The 17,705-nt window shown below is 37.2% G+C and overlaps 3 protein-coding genes across 4 annotated transcripts; 1 reads left to right on the forward strand and 2 right to left on the reverse strand.

Moving 5' to 3' along the window:
* Window positions 1-80: 80 nt before the first annotated feature.
* LOC122409108 (uncharacterized) lies at window positions 81-7,910 on the reverse strand. Its single transcript, XM_043416362.1, has 2 exons — window positions 4,369-7,910; window positions 81-4,252 (listed from the first exon to the last, which is right to left on the reverse strand). Exons 1-2 carry the CDS (start codon window positions 6,991-6,993, stop codon window positions 2,582-2,584), a joined length of 4,296 nt encoding a protein of 1,431 aa, XP_043272297.1. The 5' UTR covers window positions 6,994-7,910; the 3' UTR covers window positions 81-2,581.
* A 685-nt stretch (window positions 7,911-8,595) lies between these two features.
* LOC122409116 (ER membrane protein complex subunit 2-like) lies at window positions 8,596-13,446 on the forward strand. The gene is made up of 9 exons (XM_043416377.1): window positions 8,596-8,676; window positions 8,790-8,978; window positions 9,082-9,132; window positions 10,253-10,366; window positions 10,457-10,607; window positions 10,678-10,821; window positions 11,300-11,456; window positions 12,344-12,439; window positions 12,514-13,446. Exons 2-9 carry the CDS (start codon window positions 8,918-8,920, stop codon window positions 12,685-12,687), a joined length of 948 nt encoding a protein of 315 aa, XP_043272312.1. The 5' UTR covers window positions 8,596-8,676; window positions 8,790-8,917; the 3' UTR covers window positions 12,688-13,446.
* Window positions 12,929-17,647, reverse strand: LOC122409113 (tRNA (guanine(10)-N2)-methyltransferase homolog). 2 transcript variants are annotated; one of them, XM_043416369.1, is made up of 8 exons: window positions 17,453-17,647; window positions 17,288-17,353; window positions 15,869-16,114; window positions 15,617-15,751; window positions 15,283-15,546; window positions 15,075-15,213; window positions 14,565-14,763; window positions 12,929-14,291 (listed from the first exon to the last, which is right to left on the reverse strand). In XM_043416369.1, exons 1-8 carry the CDS (start codon window positions 17,516-17,518, stop codon window positions 14,003-14,005), a joined length of 1,404 nt encoding a protein of 467 aa, XP_043272304.1. In that variant the 5' UTR covers window positions 17,519-17,647; the 3' UTR covers window positions 12,929-14,002. The 2 variants fall into 2 exon arrangements, with proteins under 2 accessions (XP_043272304.1, XP_043272305.1); XM_043416370.1 differs by having other exon boundaries at window positions 14,084-14,403.
* Window positions 17,648-17,705: the final 58 nt, after the last annotated feature.

The raw sequence follows: 17,705 nt of genomic DNA on the forward strand, positions 1-17,705 counted from the left end.
ACAAAAAAGAAAGGTCTAGGTACGGAAAGCTAGAACGATCGTATATCAATGAAACATAAAAATTGGAAAGAAAAACCATATTTTAAAAAGTACCTCAATACATAACGTTTATTAAGGTTTACACAAGCTATTTTTTCATTTTTTTGTCGTTTTTTTGTTTGTTTGTTTGTTTGTTTTAATAGTAATTATTCTATCTTTATCTTTCACATAGTATGAATTAATTCTTCATACAGTATTCAATTGCCAAGTGAATTCGCTGGCCCTATTATAAAATAGAGTTGATGTACATATTTACACTATTTACAACTTTGATTCGCTACGAATGCACATGCTGATTAACTAAACAAATTGCACGTCCGGACATCGATGTAGGTTTTTTTTCTCCTTCTTTTACTTTTTTGCTCGTCTGTTATTGAATCATTTCTTTTAAACATGGGATAGACTTTTGCCTAAAACAATCTAGGCTATAGACGCAAAAGTAGGCAAATTTATCCTCGAGTCTATTACTAGATTTTTCTTTTGTCTCTATCTCCTTCATCTGAATAAACATTAGTTTTTCCTTCCGTTTGAGAGTCTTCCCATCACAAGTAGTCACTGCATACAATTGTTATTACGCATGATTTTTGTATAATCCCGTAGAATTTTCATCATGTCGACGTAATTGGAAATAATATTGAATTCGGTTTACCATCGCAACCCCATTGGTACAGGACGCCCGTCTCTTTAGATTCAGGCAGTTTAATGTTACTTCCCCTCATACTGCTCTCAACGTACAGGGTAGACTGGTTTATCTCGACGTTTACCACCATCCCCTTGCAATGCTTCTCTCCCTTCTTTATAATTTTATTAACCAGTTTCAAGAATTGAATTTCTAATTAACTATCTAAAACAATACGTCTAAATAATATTTTTTCTTTCGTAATTGTTTTATCGACAAAATGAAATATCGTCAGATTCGCAAAAACAAAACAAAAAAAAAGTTAAATTAAACATGAAATTAACATATTAGGTAACGTTAGTAATTTAATATTATAACGAGAACAAAAACTTTTCGAGGATCATTCGCCCGCGGCTCAGTTATTCATGAGCTTTATCATTTATTCATGCTCATCCTCGTTTGTTCATTTTGTTCACCTCCTGTTATATTTTTTTTCTGTATATACGAGAGCAGTATGAAGAACCAACATCGATCAGTCTTAATATTGGAATTACCAATAAAAAATCACCTTATACATTGCAAAATATATAAATATAGAAGAATAACAACTAAGATTCGCGACGATCTTACGAATAGTCGAATAGTAATAATAGTAATCGATAAGCCCTTTTCCTATCCCCTTTCCTTCCTCTGCTTTCCCGTTCTTCGTCACTCTTACGGAGTAATTATGACGCTTTTGTGAAACGTGGGCCGTTGTTGATGTTTTTCTCTCGTTTATGTTTAGTTTTTTTACTGGACACTGATCGGCAAACTTTCGATACGCACACTTGTTTTGTTTTTTTCTCTCTCTCTCTTTTTCTTTCTTTTTTCATGTAAAACAGTCATTGTAAAAAAATCCACTTATAACGATTGACACGTAAAAGACTTTTATATTTTGTGTAATATTAATTGGTTAATTATTTAGTTTTTTGTTCCTCTATGCAATAGTTCCATTACTGTTAGTTGGCAAACGCGTTTTTTTTTCTCCACTTCCAGTAGTATTGCGCAGTCAGAATGAAATGCGATCTACTCTTTTTGAGTTTTTTCAGACACGGAGAATGAACTTTTCATAAACAATCTCAGGTGTCTTCTTGTTCTTTGTTTTTTCTCACAATGAAACGTTCCGAAGTTCGTCGAGTCACCGGATTTTCAAAATCGTGGTCCCTAGACCTTAAAGAAATGAACGTAAGTCTGAGCTCGTACAAACAGTATTTACGTATTTATGCAATTTAACGATGCACACTCAAATCTTTTAGTTTGAGACGCGGAAGTAATATTAAGCAAAACTTGGTTGGGAACATAACAGAAAACGATACAATCGGCACTGAACGACATTGAAGTTAGTACAGTTGGAATGAAACGAAAACTATTCATTTTTTCTAACCTTTACAATCCAACATTTTCATAGCCCAAAGATAAGATGGGCGAAAAAAATGCATTTCTATTGTCGGAAACGTATTGAAAATGAATAGAAACTTTGAGCGTTGTTTTCCAACTATCCGAACTTCAATAATATACGCAAGATGTACGTATGTGAAAGGGAAGATAATAACAAGCAAAACAATAGAATATAACGTTTGAAGGGGACACGTGTTATAACGCAAATTGATATGAAACACGATACAAAAATCTCTCAAATTGAAATGAGTCGTGTGTATAAAACGGAAAAAACGGAGAAAAGTGAAATTGTTCCATGGTCGTCCAGGTGTGTGTGCATGTGTGTGTAAGTGTGGGTGTTTCCATTTCAATATTTCAACGGAGGCGAAGATATTGAAGAGCCGGGAGTCAGTAAGTCCGCAGTCGTATCGGTGATCGTTTCTCTCTTGCATTATCCCGAATAAATGAGAAGGATGAAATAGAAAGTTGATCGACGATAAAGACAAACTAATTTTCAGTATTTACAGGCTCTCGGGCATGGTGAATTCTAACGTGTTTGTTATGATTGGACTTGGTGCTACTCGATTTACCGCAAATATGACACGTATAGGGTCTTGCACCCGAATGCACTCGCAAATGATCCTTCAAATAGTACGAACGATGAAAAGTTTTGTTGCAAACGTCACACGTGTATGCCTTGTTCTCCTCATGTTCCTTAACGTGTCTCAGACAATTGTACTTTCTTATGAATTGTGCACCGCAATAATTGCACGTGTACGGCCTTACGTTACGATGCGAGTTCATATGAGCGGTGTAATCACTGTGTCGATAAAACGCAGCGCTGCACTGATTGCATTTGAAGGGTTTGGTACTGCGTGCGGCGTGTGTCCATTTGTGCAATTGTAAATTCCATTTGGTACTGAACGCTTTGGAACAAACCTGACACTCGTAGGGTCTTTCACCATTGTGAACCCTCATGTGAACCGACAACGAGGATCTTAAATAGATACACTTGCATATCGGACACTCAACGTTTTCGCTTTCACGTTGGGCATCCGGTACGAAACGACGATTGTGCGCGCGTCTCATGTGTCGCGTCAGACTAGCCATGTGTATAAATCTCTCGTTGCAGTAGGTACAAGCTTTCGGTTTTTCGTCGTGTGTCTCTTTGTGCCAAGCGAGTTTTTTCTTCGTGTGAAATACTTCGCCGCAGTGGCATATGTAATCCTTCAATTTTCTCTTTATGTTAAGATGATGGCGATTCTTGTGCTGAGTTAAATTTGAATATCTACGAAAAGTCTCGTTGCATAAATTACATTTGACCGGCGCATTGCCGGTGTGACCGTTCGTGTGCTCGTCCAATTTTTGTTTTGTCAAGAAAGCTTTGTCGCAAACGGTACAAGGAAACGGTTTTATACCGAGATGTCGTTTCATATGAAGCTTGAAATTTGGCTTGCGATAAAAATATTTGCCGCACTGAGCGCACTCCAGTGGATGAATCTTCAAATGAGCATTGAACAACATTACCGAAGGGAATTCCTCGTTGCAGATCTGACACTTTGAGATTTCTTGGAGACGCCGTGCTACTTCGGTACCGTGAACACGTCTGTTGTGAACTTGCAAAGATCTCTCGCTGCTGAAACGTTGGCTACACATTGCACAAGAAATCTCCAAATTTGGTGGTATCGTCAGGCTATCGACTTTCTGATCAGCCTCCGCTTTCGCATTCTCCGGTTGCGGTGGCGGCTGCAACTGATGTAACAACGGTTGTTGATGATGATGATACAACGGCTGCTGCACATGAATACCAGATACGAAAATGTCGTCGAACACGTTCATACGACCGTCCAAAAGTTTTATATCTTTTGATTCCGATTGACTCGTGGGATCGTTGCTGCTACTGGGACCCGCTTCCTTGTGAACGGTTGTACTGTGAACTCGACGCTCTTTCGGGCAATCGAACACTTCCGTACAATGTGAACACTTGAAAGTTCGTTTGGTCGGTGTTTTACGGTCTCGATCGAGAAAGAGGCTCGACGTGAAGTGCGTTGCGAGAGATCTGCTGTCGAGCAGCGGTACACCGACCTCGTTATCCGAACCCTCGGACTCTTCCCAGCTCTCCCGAGCCATAAGATCGTAAGACGTGGACATCCGCGACGATTCCTGGCCCATGTAAAGCTGTCAAAGTCAAAGTCAAAGAAAAACAAATGATAATGAGACGACTTTTTTTTTATTATTACGTTTACGGGAGTAACAATCACTCGATCGATCCTATGATACGAAATTAAACTTACCTGCCATGCCGAATGCTCCGTACAACCGTTGCTCTCCTGTTCCGACAATTCGCCACGCGGTGGCATAGTTTCATCGGCACGCATATTTACGCTCTTTACCTCCTCATCGATACCGGCACCACCCTCACCACCCTCGCTACTCGTCATTGATTGTTGGCTCGTCGCGCTGATTGCTTTTTGCGATGATTCACTTATGAATGTACTAGGAACTAATATTTGAAGTCCGTCGAATTCGAAAACGTTCATAGGTCCTGCGTGAGCGTCTTCGTTAATGTTCAACAATTCGGTCGATTGCATATGATTCATCGATTTAGCTGCTTGATAATTTTTAGACAACTCGGTGCTCGTTGTTGGATCGGCCGCCAATTCCGACAAATTTAATACGTTATTATGCAACGATTTGTTACTCGACATTGAATAACTTTCGTGAATTATTATCGGTTGTTGTGAATTTATCGTTGTGAAGGAGCTCACGTGCTCCGTTATAACTGATTGCTGATACATTTGACTCGATTCCGTCGCTTTCCTAACGCTGCTGCTGCTGCTGCTGCTGCTGCTGCTGCTACTGCTGGTACTCTGTTCTCTCGGACAAGAATCTTCGACGTTGCGTTTCGTATCTTGTCCGTTGAGCGAACAATCCATCGGATTTTTCGTCGGTGAAGAGTCCACCGAATCGTTGCTCTCGTCTTCGTCCTCCTCGTCCTCTTCTTCCTCCTCCTCATCCTCGTCGCTCGTACTTTCCGTGTCCATAGGAACGAAAGATCTTAACAAATTTTCCGTCCGATCTTCTTTCACCATATCATCATCGTTTTGTACGCGTAATCCGGATATACCACTTATCGCTGACAGGGGTGTGTGAGATCTCGCAGCGACGTCGACGGCAGCGCAAACACCACTTTCTCCACAATCGCTTTGTTTTACGAAAGGCGTATGAGGGCTTGCTATTTCCTCGATTTCCATGTCTTCTTCATCGAAATTATCCTCCATCTGTTTAGCCTCGTCTTCCTCGTGTTCTTGCATTGCGCCGGCCTCAAAGCCAGAAGGATATAAATTAAGATTTTCGTTCGAGCGATAGTCGCATCTTAAGGAATAAGTTCTATGGAGTTTTTTCGTAATAACGGGCGACGAGGGTGCCGATAAGCTACATCTGTATCGATATGCACTATTAAAATTGTTCTCCAATTCGTCGATACTCTCGGAGCTCGCGTTCAATATTTTACTAAAAACTTGGTTCTGCAATTCGGCGTTATATCTTTTGCACGTTTCCTCTTGTTCCCTCTTGTCTTGCGATAAATTCCAATTGGAAAATTCCGTAACGTCGTTCTCGTTCCTCGTTGTATCCTCGTCCCTCGTATTTTTCTCCGTCGTTGTCTCGTCGTTGTTTTTCTCGCTACTCGCTTCGAAGCTCGATTCCATAATCGTTATCAACAATCTTTCCAACTGTTCCACTTCAGGCTGGCTTGTTCCTTTTAAATCTACCCGAGCGTTATTCTCTTCCTCTGTCGTTGTAACTCCGGAATCATTCGCGTCGTCTTCTTTCGCCTCTACGGACAAATCTCTCTGTTGGACTTTGTTCCCTTCATTTTCAGCCTCGATGTCGTTATTGCTGGTAGGCTTCTCGATTTCATTCTCGTAAACGTCAACAGCAAATTCCCTGCTCTCGGTTTCTCCGAATTCTATATCTTTGCAGTGTATCTGGCTCTCGTTACTCCTGCTTTCTTCTCTTTCAATGCTCTCAACTACGGTACTCTCCGATTTGTTGTCATCCGTTGGACTTGTCTGACAATTATCGCCCAATGGATTTTGGTCAGTTTCTTGATAATCCTGTCGTTCCGTCGCTGCTCTCTGCTGCGTCATACTACTTTGAGTCTGTTGTCCTCTGTGTTCGACCCTCGATCTCGCTGAATCGGTTTCTTCAGAATCCTGCGTCGTTGCGCATAGAGGATCATCCTCGGCAGGTGCGGGTGTTGTTGGCAATTCTATATGAGGTAAAATTCGTTCGGGCTCCGGCTCCGCTAATAGTTCTGTGGCTATCTGTTGTTTGGGGTCAGTTGTAACACCGGTTTGTTCGATAACACCCCGAGAATTAACTTCATTGGCGACTGTGACGACCGGCCTTATTCTCGTAGTCGGAATAGTAGCAATGGGAGATATCATCTGAACGGTTGGTATTTGTTGTTGCTGGTACATACCGTAAGGATTGTACAGCATCTGCATCATTTGGTTGGCTTGAGGAGCCATGGCGTATTGAGGTATCATCATGGTGCCGTTATTGACAAACTGTTGATAGCTGAATGACGCAAATTGAGGCGGCATCATGGTGTTTATAGGCGGACATTCGAAAACAGGACTGACAGGGAAGGAGGAATGAGCGGGTATATGTGCACCGTTGTTCAATTGTTGTTGAGACGTAGAGTTGGAAGGCGCGCTTACACCGGGCTGAGCGACGGGCGTAGGTGCAGGGGACGACGTCAAGGTACTTGCTTTTATAAGAGCTTCGATTACTTGCTCTTTTGGATGAGTGTCCAAATGCCTTTGGAGGCTTATACCCTCGCGTAAATAAAGGGTACAAACGGGACAGGCGACTGCCCCACCTCCTGGATTTGCTACATTTCCGATTTCCATTGTGACGTATGATTTTTTTTTTCTTTCTCTTATTCGATATCTGATATTTTTTCTTCAGACATGTGTATATATACACACATATGTGAATACATATATTATTTTATGTATATTTTGTTATAAATATATATGTATACTTTTTCATATATATACACAGACACACGCGGGGCTATAAATGTATATATGTATATACATAATATGTGTATGTGTAGGATTGATATATTTCCTGCGTCTCGTTAACGCTTTTATTGTAATGCCTGTTTTTTTCCTTCCGATTTTTTCTCCTCTCCAACAACGACACAGCGAGAGTACACGGCGGTTACACGAGATACGGACAAGCTTGTGATCGCGAACGACTATATAACACTGAATTTCCCCTAATTAATGAAAAAAAACCCACCGTTATAAAGCTCCGCAGGGCCCTCGGTCACATTTCGGGCCCTATCAGGCCTTTAAGCACGTCCGGACACGGCTCGACCTACACGGTTCAGGCTGTGCCCCAAAAATATCGACGTCCATGGCTGCCCTCACACGTTTGTGTGAGCGAACACGAGTACGAAGAGACGAAAGAGAGAGAGACAAACACGGACGGAGAGGATAGAGAGCCCGCACAGCACACTCGCGGCGACAAATCGATATCCTGTTAAATCGCCAAGCCTCCCCTTTCGGCCGCACTCTTATATTAAATTACACCACGGGTTTTGTCCTCACAGAATCACCCAGCCGAAACAACTAACGACCGTTACCTATTCTCTCAATTGTCTTTTACAATCCTCCGAGGACACCCGAAGTCCTGCTTTTTTATTTTACTTCGATATTTACAAGGGGAATGTTTTATCGAAAGGACATGATGTTTTTCGCCCAGTTTTCCCAGCCCCGAAAAAACACAACAGATAACAAGAGGCGACGACTAGGGGCGATATTCCAGCAGCTGGGAATAAGAGCAACAAGAATTTTCGTTGCATCTCGAATGTGCTGCCATCTCACCCCGTTTCCAAACGTTCCGCTGCCGCCAGCCGTCACCGCATTTATTTTCTCTCTGCTGCCCTCCCCCCTATACCTCCTCGCCTTCGCTATCTTTTGTCCAATAGCCGTGCATGTGATGATGATGGCGAATGATCATGTGGATTCCCATAAAGCTTTTCCTCCCTTCACACCTGTTCCTTATCTTTTTTTTCATCTATAAGGCCGTATTTCGATATTGACTGTGAGTACTGTAAACCTTTTATGTCAAAGCACGTACTCTCAGCAACTCTCAGTCAATATCGGAACACGGCCTAAGAATCATTCGCTTAAAATGCGTTTTATATATTCGCAGTGTCGTACCTTTAGTTTTCATGTGTCCCCGGCCTCTCTACAACAAAATGCCCGATCATACAATCGTTTTGACCAATGATTTTTTATTCAAGTCATACATCATCTTCGGAATCGTGAATTTCATCACATATAATCTATTAAAGTTCATTGACGTTTCTACATATTTCCATTTATTTCAGGGTGACAGATCAATGACCTGTCAGTTCATCATTTGTCCCGAAACACCGTAAAAAATGCTACGCTCCTTTCATGTTTATCGTTGTTTGCTCAATGTTCACAAAAGATTTTCCTCTGTTTTGTAGAGAGACAAAACAATGTGGTTGTTTAAATTTTCATAATATAATTATGAAAATTTCCGCCGATTCTCCTGTACGTAAGCTCTCTGGAAAAGATCGTCGCTTGCATATAACTTTAATCTATCGTAATTCCTTTTGAAATATAATTTAAATAAAAAAATAGTAGAAACTCAAAATCAATTTTAGGAAGAGCGTATCGTTGTTACGGATATCGAGGAACACGGATTCGAAACATCAAAGTACCCACTGCCTTCTTGACCTGCGAGAACGGGACGGGGGTTTAGGTCTTTTTGCTTGATTGCGCTTGTTTGACAATGCGGATAGTTTCTTTACACACTAGCACCCGTAGCACCCTTCCACCCGCTAGCCAACAAGGTACGAGTACAAGTCGTTACTTAACCTGGCTATTGGTGTCGTGTCAACTTTTGTCGAATCATTTCCATTGATTTATTCTTTTTCATTTTGTTAACTAACAAAGGAAAAGTTGATACGGCTATGGCCTGGAATCGTGATGAAATTACTTGGTCCGGTACGTAAATAACTTTTGTTTTTTACATATTTTATTGAACTTCATCATATTTTTATACTCAATGGCCCTGATTGATTGTCATTAATATTAAACCATTCACTATCATCCCGACTACGTTTTACTCTCTTTCTCCCTCTTTAAGAGACTTGGATCGTAAATATACTCTTTAATTCGACAAATTTCTTCGTTCTCTTTCGTCATATGAAACTTGCTATCAATTTTCATGACACTTAACCAATTTGAGGTTGTTTGGCGATTCTGAAGCATCGTATAGATTTCGGAATCGGAAAAAAACATGTTCATAAAGAAAAAATGAATACGTGATTCATTGACATTCAAAAATAAGGTTTCTTGGCATTTATTTATTTGTATATGTAGATAACTAGATTAATAATATTAGATTCTTCCTTGTAATACGTTAGAAAAAAATTTGTACAGTACTAGGAAATCTTACCCATGTTGAAATTCTTTTGAAATAGTTGTTAATAATTCCAAGGTTTTAATATAAAAACTATCATACTTTAATAAAATTTAAAAGAATGTACATCTTTGCATTCTCGATAGTTTTCCACAAAAATTCAATTTTTCATTTATAAAGTATATGTTGTTTGATCTTATTGTTGATAATGAAAAAATTTAACAACAGGTGAAATCAGATTTATAAACAAATTCTGTTTATGTCAAATCGATAAAATGTTAGAACACATATAATAAGAACGTAAAAGATTTCTACTGGATGTATAACTAATCAATCAAGTCATTATGTTAAAATGTGATCATTACATACTTGAGCATAGTAATAAATGATGGAAATGATTATCAAAGAAGGATAAAGATTTACATTTTCAAATATTTATTGACTTTTAACCTCGTGCCCTATTAGAAAATGTTTTGAAAATACTTCATCATGAATATGATTGGAAATGTTTTTTTGTCTTAAAGAAAATAAGATCAAAATGGAACAGAAGATTATAAATTTATACTAAATTATATGCATTTAAGTTAAATTCTCATATGGCATAAATTTTCTATCAGAGATTATTCTGATTGGAATGAAACAAATGCATGATTCTACCTGTCAGAGTATCCATTAGCATTACCGAATGGTATAATTTTTCAGAGGCTCGTGATCTCTTTCGAACTTGGAGAGAGGAATCAGAACGTAGAAGTAAAGATGTGGTAGATTTGTGGAAGTCTGTATTAATGCCAAAAGTAGATCAACTTGGCAACGAGAGTAAGTCAAAATGCAATAATTCCATCAGTTTTATACTTAGGAACAACTGCATTATAATCACTTTGTTTTTTGGTTTACTTTGTTACACAGAATATTTAGTACTGGAGCAAGTATGTGTAGCAGCTTTAGACTGTTATAGATTGTCTCTTGCCGAATACTGCATCAAAATTTTGATGAGAGACTTTCCAGGCAGCTTGAGAGTACACAAATATCATGCGATGCATCTGGAAGCTTTGGAAATGTAATTTCAAATAATCTATTTATCCATAAATCTGAATACAAGTGCCATATAAATCGATCGATTTTTCCAGGTATGATGAAGCTATTGAGGTATTGGATTCTATTATTAAGAGGGACGAGACAAATGCTGCACCCAGGAAACGAAAAGTTGCTATTTTGAAAGCTAAAGGGAGAACAACAGATGCAATTAAGGAACTCACAGAGTACCTCAAAAAGTAATGTATCATTTTGGTAATCGATCGTCGCACTGTATCAGCCATTGAATTTATGTACTTATGGGCCTGTGTGATGTATAACAAAATTTTCGTGGTAGACCTTAAACTTCGTTAGTTTCAAAGTTTTTTTTTTTTTTTTTTGCGAAAAAACCATAAACTGGAAGAGAAAATTGATCATCTTCATTGATTTCATTCCTTTCAACTAACTCAATTGTATCAAAATTCTTTTATTCGAAAAAAATCATTGAACCTTATTATCTTGTAGTAATATTCTATCGATGAGAGATTGATATCTTAGGTCTGAGTCAGTTCTCATTGGTGTATAACGTTTCAGATGATTTAAAAGTGGTAAAAGCAAAAGTAGCTTAGATTAGTGAAGAGTTTGCCTGGAAATGTAACTATAGCCCGGGTGATTTTGCTATTCGAACAAATTGCAACAGCGTATCTTTGTTCTGTAATTATTTTATGTACAATATAGGTTCATGAGCGATCAAGAGGCTTGGCACGAATTGTGCGATCTGTATTTACTGGAACAAGATTATGCGAAAGCAGCTTTCTGTATGGAAGAATTGATCCTGCATAATCCCCACAGCCATCTTATTTATCAGAGATATGCAGAAATCAAATATTCTCAGGTGAGACAACATTGGTACGAGCCATTAAATTACCGAAATACACGAAAATTCGTTTCTGGGAATATCGAGATTGCTAATTTCATTGCAATAATAAAGATTTTGATTTAATTTTACAAAATAAATGCCAGATTTGGAAAGAGCACCCTCAAAAATCTCCTATATCAGATTTTGGAGAATTTTTCTTTTATTCCTGAGTTAAAACTCCGAACTTGAAATTGCGTGTTCAAAATTGTCGTTTTTCGCATTAATGGGTTAGTATCATGATGCTATACAACATTTTGAGGGTAGGAGTTTAGGAATTTTTTTCCATGAAGCAACACGCATGTAAAGTAATTTCTGAAAATTTCAAGATTTTCCAAACGTATTGAGGTCCACAGTAAAATTGTCACCACAAATGCAGAAAAACTCCATGTATATTAAACGGAAAACTTCAACCCCCTTGGTCAAGGGTTTGTTTGGGTTTGTTTTAAAAATCTGAAAAAATTACAGCATTACTTTTTATAACAACCAACCTAATATACACATATGATACATTATCGGAATTGACCCGACTTTTTTTTGTACATATATGATACAATACCAGACAACCGGTTAAGTCAATATAACAACTGGCAGACTTTCCGAACCAGTTTTGTAGACCATCGGCCCGTCAAATTTGAAATATACGACGTCTATATTGGTACAAAACTGAATTGGAATTCGAAATTGAGTGAAGAGATCAAATGGCATTTTCAAACAGTTATGTGAGAGGTTATTTTTGAGAGGTGAAAATTGATTATCTGAGTGTACTGAAATTCTACAAAGGGTGCCCAAAGATTCAATTCAGGTTTATTTCAAAAACTTAAAAATTCACCAAAAATGTTACTGAAAAGCTGCAATTTTTTTAGGGTGGCTTCGAGAACATGGAACAGGCAAAGGCATACTTTACTCAAGCAGTGAAGTTAAATCCTCAAAACATCCGAGCACTCTACGGTTTATTATTAGTGAGTTGAAATCTAATCGTTGAAATATTTTTGGAAACCTGATCGACGTGCTAATTCGTGATTCTTTATTATAGGCTGTGAATAATATTGCGATGTCACCAAAATGTCCATCAGCAAAGAAAAAAGAAGCTCTTAAATTGAACGAATGGGTATCGGCCCAAATTGTGAAGCAGTACAAGTCAAAAGATGCTGAAGGCAATGTCAAGAACGTGGTAGATTTACTAGAGCAATTGCAACTTGAAGCTTGAAGCTAGAAATAATTTAGTTAATGTTTATGGACAATCTAGCTAGTAATTTGTATATTTGTTCAAATATTGTAATATATGTAAAATGCTCTATGTGAGAAAAACCCGACAGGGTTTCGTGACAAAGGGCGTCGTATTGTTTCAAAACACACATTATACAAGTTAAATTATGCGGTTCACGTGCTATCAAGAACACTTTTAAATCATTTTGAATTTTCTTCAATAAGTGTAAGCTTATTTTCCATTCATCTATACTCTTTTCAATTATGTTTTTTATTTTTTGACAACCAATTTATTAATTTTTCCCACATACATTCCCAATCAAACACTCGACCCTATCATCATTTCTCGATAACTATACTGTTCAAACAGGTACGAACTATAGAAATTAATTTTTTACTCTTTACTATACGGAATGTAACTCTCAAAATAATATTTCTGAATTTGTAACGTGTTTATCAGGAAATATTAATTTCATGGATCATCTATTACAAATTATTTGATCGTTATTTATTACTTATCGAAGATTCTTTTTAATTATGGTTATATATTAGTTACAATAAGTAATATGTCAAGAAATCAGAATTTTGTTGGAAATTTTTGTCAACGCACTTTTGGAGTACTGAATAATGATATTTTCGTTAATAGCGGGTCGGATGATTTGAGAAACACTAAATCACTCAAATGTTATTGTATCCGAAATTATTATTTTTTTTTTAAATCAAAGCAGACAAAATGAAATAAAACATTACAAACCACGAATCATTTTCTTTTTTTCTCCACGGAGAATAAAAAATAATGTAATCGAATTGACTGAAATTTCGTTTTAATTAAAATTGTATAGACGTACCAGACATTAGTTTACCCTCCTCGTATCAAGAAAAATCCGTTTTTTCTAACGATCCGTCTATTTTGCCTAAGACTTGAAAGTGAAGCTCACCAATTTCATTCCATCTTATACCAAAGCGAAATGAATCGTGTGAACCGTGCGATTTTTTAAAAAGTTGGATAATGTTTATGACAATGTGTTTGTTTTCTTTTGTTTTTCATTTTTCTTATCGAACCCATTCAGTGTTTCAAACATACTGTTTTTTTTTTTTTCATCTCCACTAATGCTATTACTTATTTACATAAAACTGCATTTATAAAAACTTATTCCGATAAGTGAACCCGCATAGGAGACCATCATATATCAGAGAATAATAAAATTGCGGACGAGATTGCGTCCTGTTAAAAAAATTGTAATTCCACAATTTATCTTATCAAAAAATTATTTAAAAAAAAGAAGTAAACAATTGTTATGTACAAAAATTTAAGATCATCTTCTCGTACTCTCATTTTTTCTTCTCTCCCAATCTTCCTTGTTCTTGGCTCTCTCCTCGGCTCGTCTCAATCTCCTTTCCTTCCGCGTTTCATCGCGAAGGGCAAAATATTTTTCTCGAAAATCCACTATGTTTGTTGTAGACATTATATCGGATTCTCGAGGCTCTCGATTTTTCGCGTAAGTCAATAATCTCCGGCTCGTATAATTACTGAGTACTTGTTCAGAATTTGCAGTCAAAGTTAAACACGGATGTGCTGGTAATTGTTCGTCTGAATATTGGTCCCTGGAAGCCAAAGTTTCGTTGAGATACATTTTTTTTTCCAACAACGTTGAGGATTTTTTTTTGTAGCGATAATTGAGAAATGTTTACACCTCGGGGAGTTGAATAAAAACAACTGAAAAAAGATCGAAGCAACAAACGTTTTTTAAAACGCTTATCCAACCGCGAAAAATCTTTGTTCAATTGCCGCAAAGCAAATGAGTCATTGTATTATGTAGCGTTTCCGATACGAATATAACAAGAGCGTTTGAAGTCTGTTGTCGTTTTTTTACTTACCTATAAAGTGGAAACCAACACACCAATTTTCCTCCGATTCTTAAGTGCTGAGCTGCAAAATTCAAGAGATCCTCGTAGATTTGTGGTAAATTGTATTCTACTTTTGACGGTATGTGTGACGAAGCTTGATGTTCATCGATCACAGGATTCAATTTTGCTGATCCAACGCGTTCGGTGGCCTCTCTTATACCGTAAGGAGCTAAGAGAGTGGAGCATAATTACAATTTTCAGTGAACTATCACAAGTTATTTGAAAGATCTCCGTTAATTATTTTTCAGCCCTCCGGGCGGAAAATGGCAACTTTCCGCCCGCTGCGCGGGCCGAAGTTGCCGCATTCCGCCTGTGTCGGACAGAAAAATCGTATACACTCCACGGGAGTGAAATTAGACCACCTCAAACCGCGTGCTTATCACCCTCGCCTTCGGCTCGGGTGACAATTCTGCCCGCGGTTTGAAGTAGTCTATTTTCCCTCCCTAGGTGTGTAATAGTATACTATTCTAAATTACTTACGATCTGTAATAATTGCATCAACTCGCATATCAGATTTCCAAAGAGGTCGAGAAAAATCGGATACAACGACGTCCAAATAGTACGACTCTTTGCCGTATTGCTTCATATTCGCTGCTATACTTTCGTCCTCTGTCCTCGTCTACGCGGAACGGGCAAGTGTCGGATATTATAACATATGAGAACACTCAAAAATCAATTTGATAATCACCTTCTGCGTTATGCGGCTAGGTCTGGTACGAGCGTGGAGCATTAAAAAATCAATATCCGTGCCAAGGATATAAGCACCAAATTGTGAAGCGGCGACTAATAACGATCCTGATCCAACAAATGGATCTAAAACTATGTCACCTTCTTTGACCTGGGCTTGATTAGCCATTATCAATGATAATTGAGGATCCATAGAGGTGTTCCCAATGAATTTTCGTGTTTTCAGTGATAATTTTCGTATTAAATCTCTCTTTCCATCCGTAACCTAGATTTATCAGATTGATGGTCAAAAAAATGTGAGATCATTAATGTTTATTAAAAAAGTCAAACCTTACCCATCTGCCAAAGAACAATTCTTCAGGTGTATCGGGTATGTTATTCGGATCCAAACCATAATGTTCAATGTAAAAGAGGGTTGTGTCAGGATTTCTCAAATTTATTCGGCCTTCGAGAGGTAGATAACTGAAAGTCTTAAATGAGCTATTAAATTTACGTTGAAACATAAACATATCATATTGGATAACACATACACATACGCGTGTAAAATTATAGCAATGTTTCATAATTATGAAGCACTAATAATTCACCTCTATTTTCTCCACTTTCTCTTTCTGAGTAAAGTGTTTGCAGAACGTTTCAACAACTATTTTGAATGATTTGTCCTTGCCCATATAAGGACTAAGCCACTCTTCTGGACAGACTTTGAGTTGCTCATGTAAAACATTGAGACAAGTACTATGACCCCATAGCTCCAAACAAAAACGTAGAGAAACTGCTCTACTCGCTATTTTATGAACAACATCTTCGGTTGGTAATAGCACTAGCCAGTAGGGCTGGAAATTGATAAAATTATACATTAATAAATAATGAAATTGTGTTTGAAGATAAAACTTGAATGGTTTTTTTTAACTTTGAATTTTCGAATCACATTTTAGAAAATTAATATCGATGGCCGGATATACAATCATTGAAAGATGGTGTCACATTAAAATAACACTGCGACAAAATAACATTCATCAAAATAACACAAAAAATAACGTTTTAAGAAATTAAGTGCGATGCGCACTGTATAGCAAATTATTGGCTCTAATGATGTCTCCTAACACTTCCGTAATGTGTTTACCATTTGAATTTCAAAACAAAGCATAGGTTTCAAATCAACTACTTTGTTCTCACATACATTTCTGTATATATGTATAAATATATAAATGTATACATATCAACAATACTTATTGTGCTCTGAATCCACCCAACGAGGTTATTTTGTTGTATGGTATTTTGTCGTATGTTATTTTATCTTTGTATTATTTTGTCAAAGTGTTATTTTAATGCGTAACCTAAAAGATAACTCTTCCCATTTATCATGTATTTTCATTGTATTATGCAAAAAACTTTTAAAAATTTATTTTCAAATAACTATGCCTACTGTTAAAAAAGCTGGTAAATGGAAAAGCTGAACATGAAAACTGTGACAAAATGGGAAATGGGTAGCGCTTGATTAATATTTATTAAAGTCATATGATTAATTCACATTTTTCAGGTTTAATAGCTAGATTATCAGCTAATAGGAAATGATCGGCTGTGAAGTAATGAAACATCTCAGACTTTTTCAGATTGTATAAAATTAGGATAATAATATAAATAACATTGACAACCAAAAGATAAACACCCTGCTATAAAGTAACCTTCAAAATGTAAGGCCAGCAGTAAGACATATTCCATAATGATTTATTCCATAATGAGCAATGAATCCAATGTTTTGTGTCGGAAAAAGACGCAATTAATTGTGTGCTATATTATGCCCGTTTTCTCCAACGTTAATCTGAATTTAAACTCGGTTCATCTTGTCTCGAAACTATATAAAAAAAATTGAACTGAATTTGAACCGCGTCGGAGAAAACGACCATAACAGTGTTCTACAGAATTCACAACGTGGTCATCTATAATAACACGTGGAACTCCATACAAAACAAAAAATTGATTGTTTTAGTCATAAAAATACTTGCGTGATCATCAGGTCGCTTGATTGTTCTGAATTCAATGTGGTACAAAGAAACGATCGATTCCAATTCCTAAACGAAAATTTTCAATAAAAATAAGACTCCGAGTTATACACGAATATTAGGGTTATGAATTTATACAAAAACAAAAACCACATCAAACATACTCACGGCGATGCGAAAATTAACATGTTCGTAAGCGAACCAAAACAAATATTTGCGCCACTTATCACTCATGATTACTATCGCGTTTAAAAAAATGTGCACTGGTAATAAAATAACTCGACTCTATACTCGCTCGTGTGTACCATACTGACTACGTTTACACAGCGATTTTATTCCAGTTTTGCATATACATACGGGTATATTTATATATATATCAATATATATGTATTTTGTATATCTATATTGATACAACTTAAAC

This window comes from Venturia canescens, chromosome 4 (assembly GCF_019457755.1).
Source record: "Venturia canescens isolate UGA chromosome 4, ASM1945775v1, whole genome shotgun sequence".
Taxonomy (NCBI): Eukaryota; Metazoa; Arthropoda; class Insecta; order Hymenoptera; family Ichneumonidae; genus Venturia; species Venturia canescens.

What these genes read in the sequence shown, in the direction of transcription:
- LOC122409108 (XM_043416362.1), bottom strand. Translation starts at nt 6,993, where the DNA reads ATGGAAATCGGAAATGTAGCAAATCCAGGAGGTGGGGCAGTCGCCTGT. An exon ending in CGGAGCATTCGGCATGGCAG is followed by an intron (nt 4,253 to 4,368) that starts GTAAGTTTAATT and finishes TGACTTTGACAG; the next exon opens with CTTTACATGGGCCAGGAATC.
- LOC122409116 (XM_043416377.1), top strand. Translation starts at nt 8,918, where the DNA reads ATGCGGATAGTTTCTTTACACACTAGCACCCGTAGCACCCTTCCACCC. An exon ending in CATCTGGAAGCTTTGGAAAT is followed by an intron (nt 10,608 to 10,677) that starts GTAATTTCAAAT and finishes CGATTTTTCCAG; the next exon opens with GTATGATGAAGCTATTGAGG. An exon ending in CAGAAATCAAATATTCTCAG is followed by an intron (nt 11,457 to 12,343) that starts GTGAGACAACAT and finishes CAATTTTTTTAG; the next exon opens with GGTGGCTTCGAGAACATGGA.
- LOC122409113 (XM_043416369.1), bottom strand. Translation starts at nt 17,518, where the DNA reads ATGAGTGATAAGTGGCGCAAATATTTGTTTTGGTTCGCTTACGAACAT. An exon ending in ATGTTAATTTTCGCATCGCC is followed by an intron (nt 17,354 to 17,452) that starts GTGAGTATGTTT and finishes ATTTTCGTTTAG; the next exon opens with GAATTGGAATCGATCGTTTC. An exon ending in TCAAGCGACCTGATGATCAC is followed by an intron (nt 16,115 to 17,287) that starts GCAAGTATTTTT and finishes ATCAATTTCCAG; the next exon opens with CCCTACTGGCTAGTGCTATT.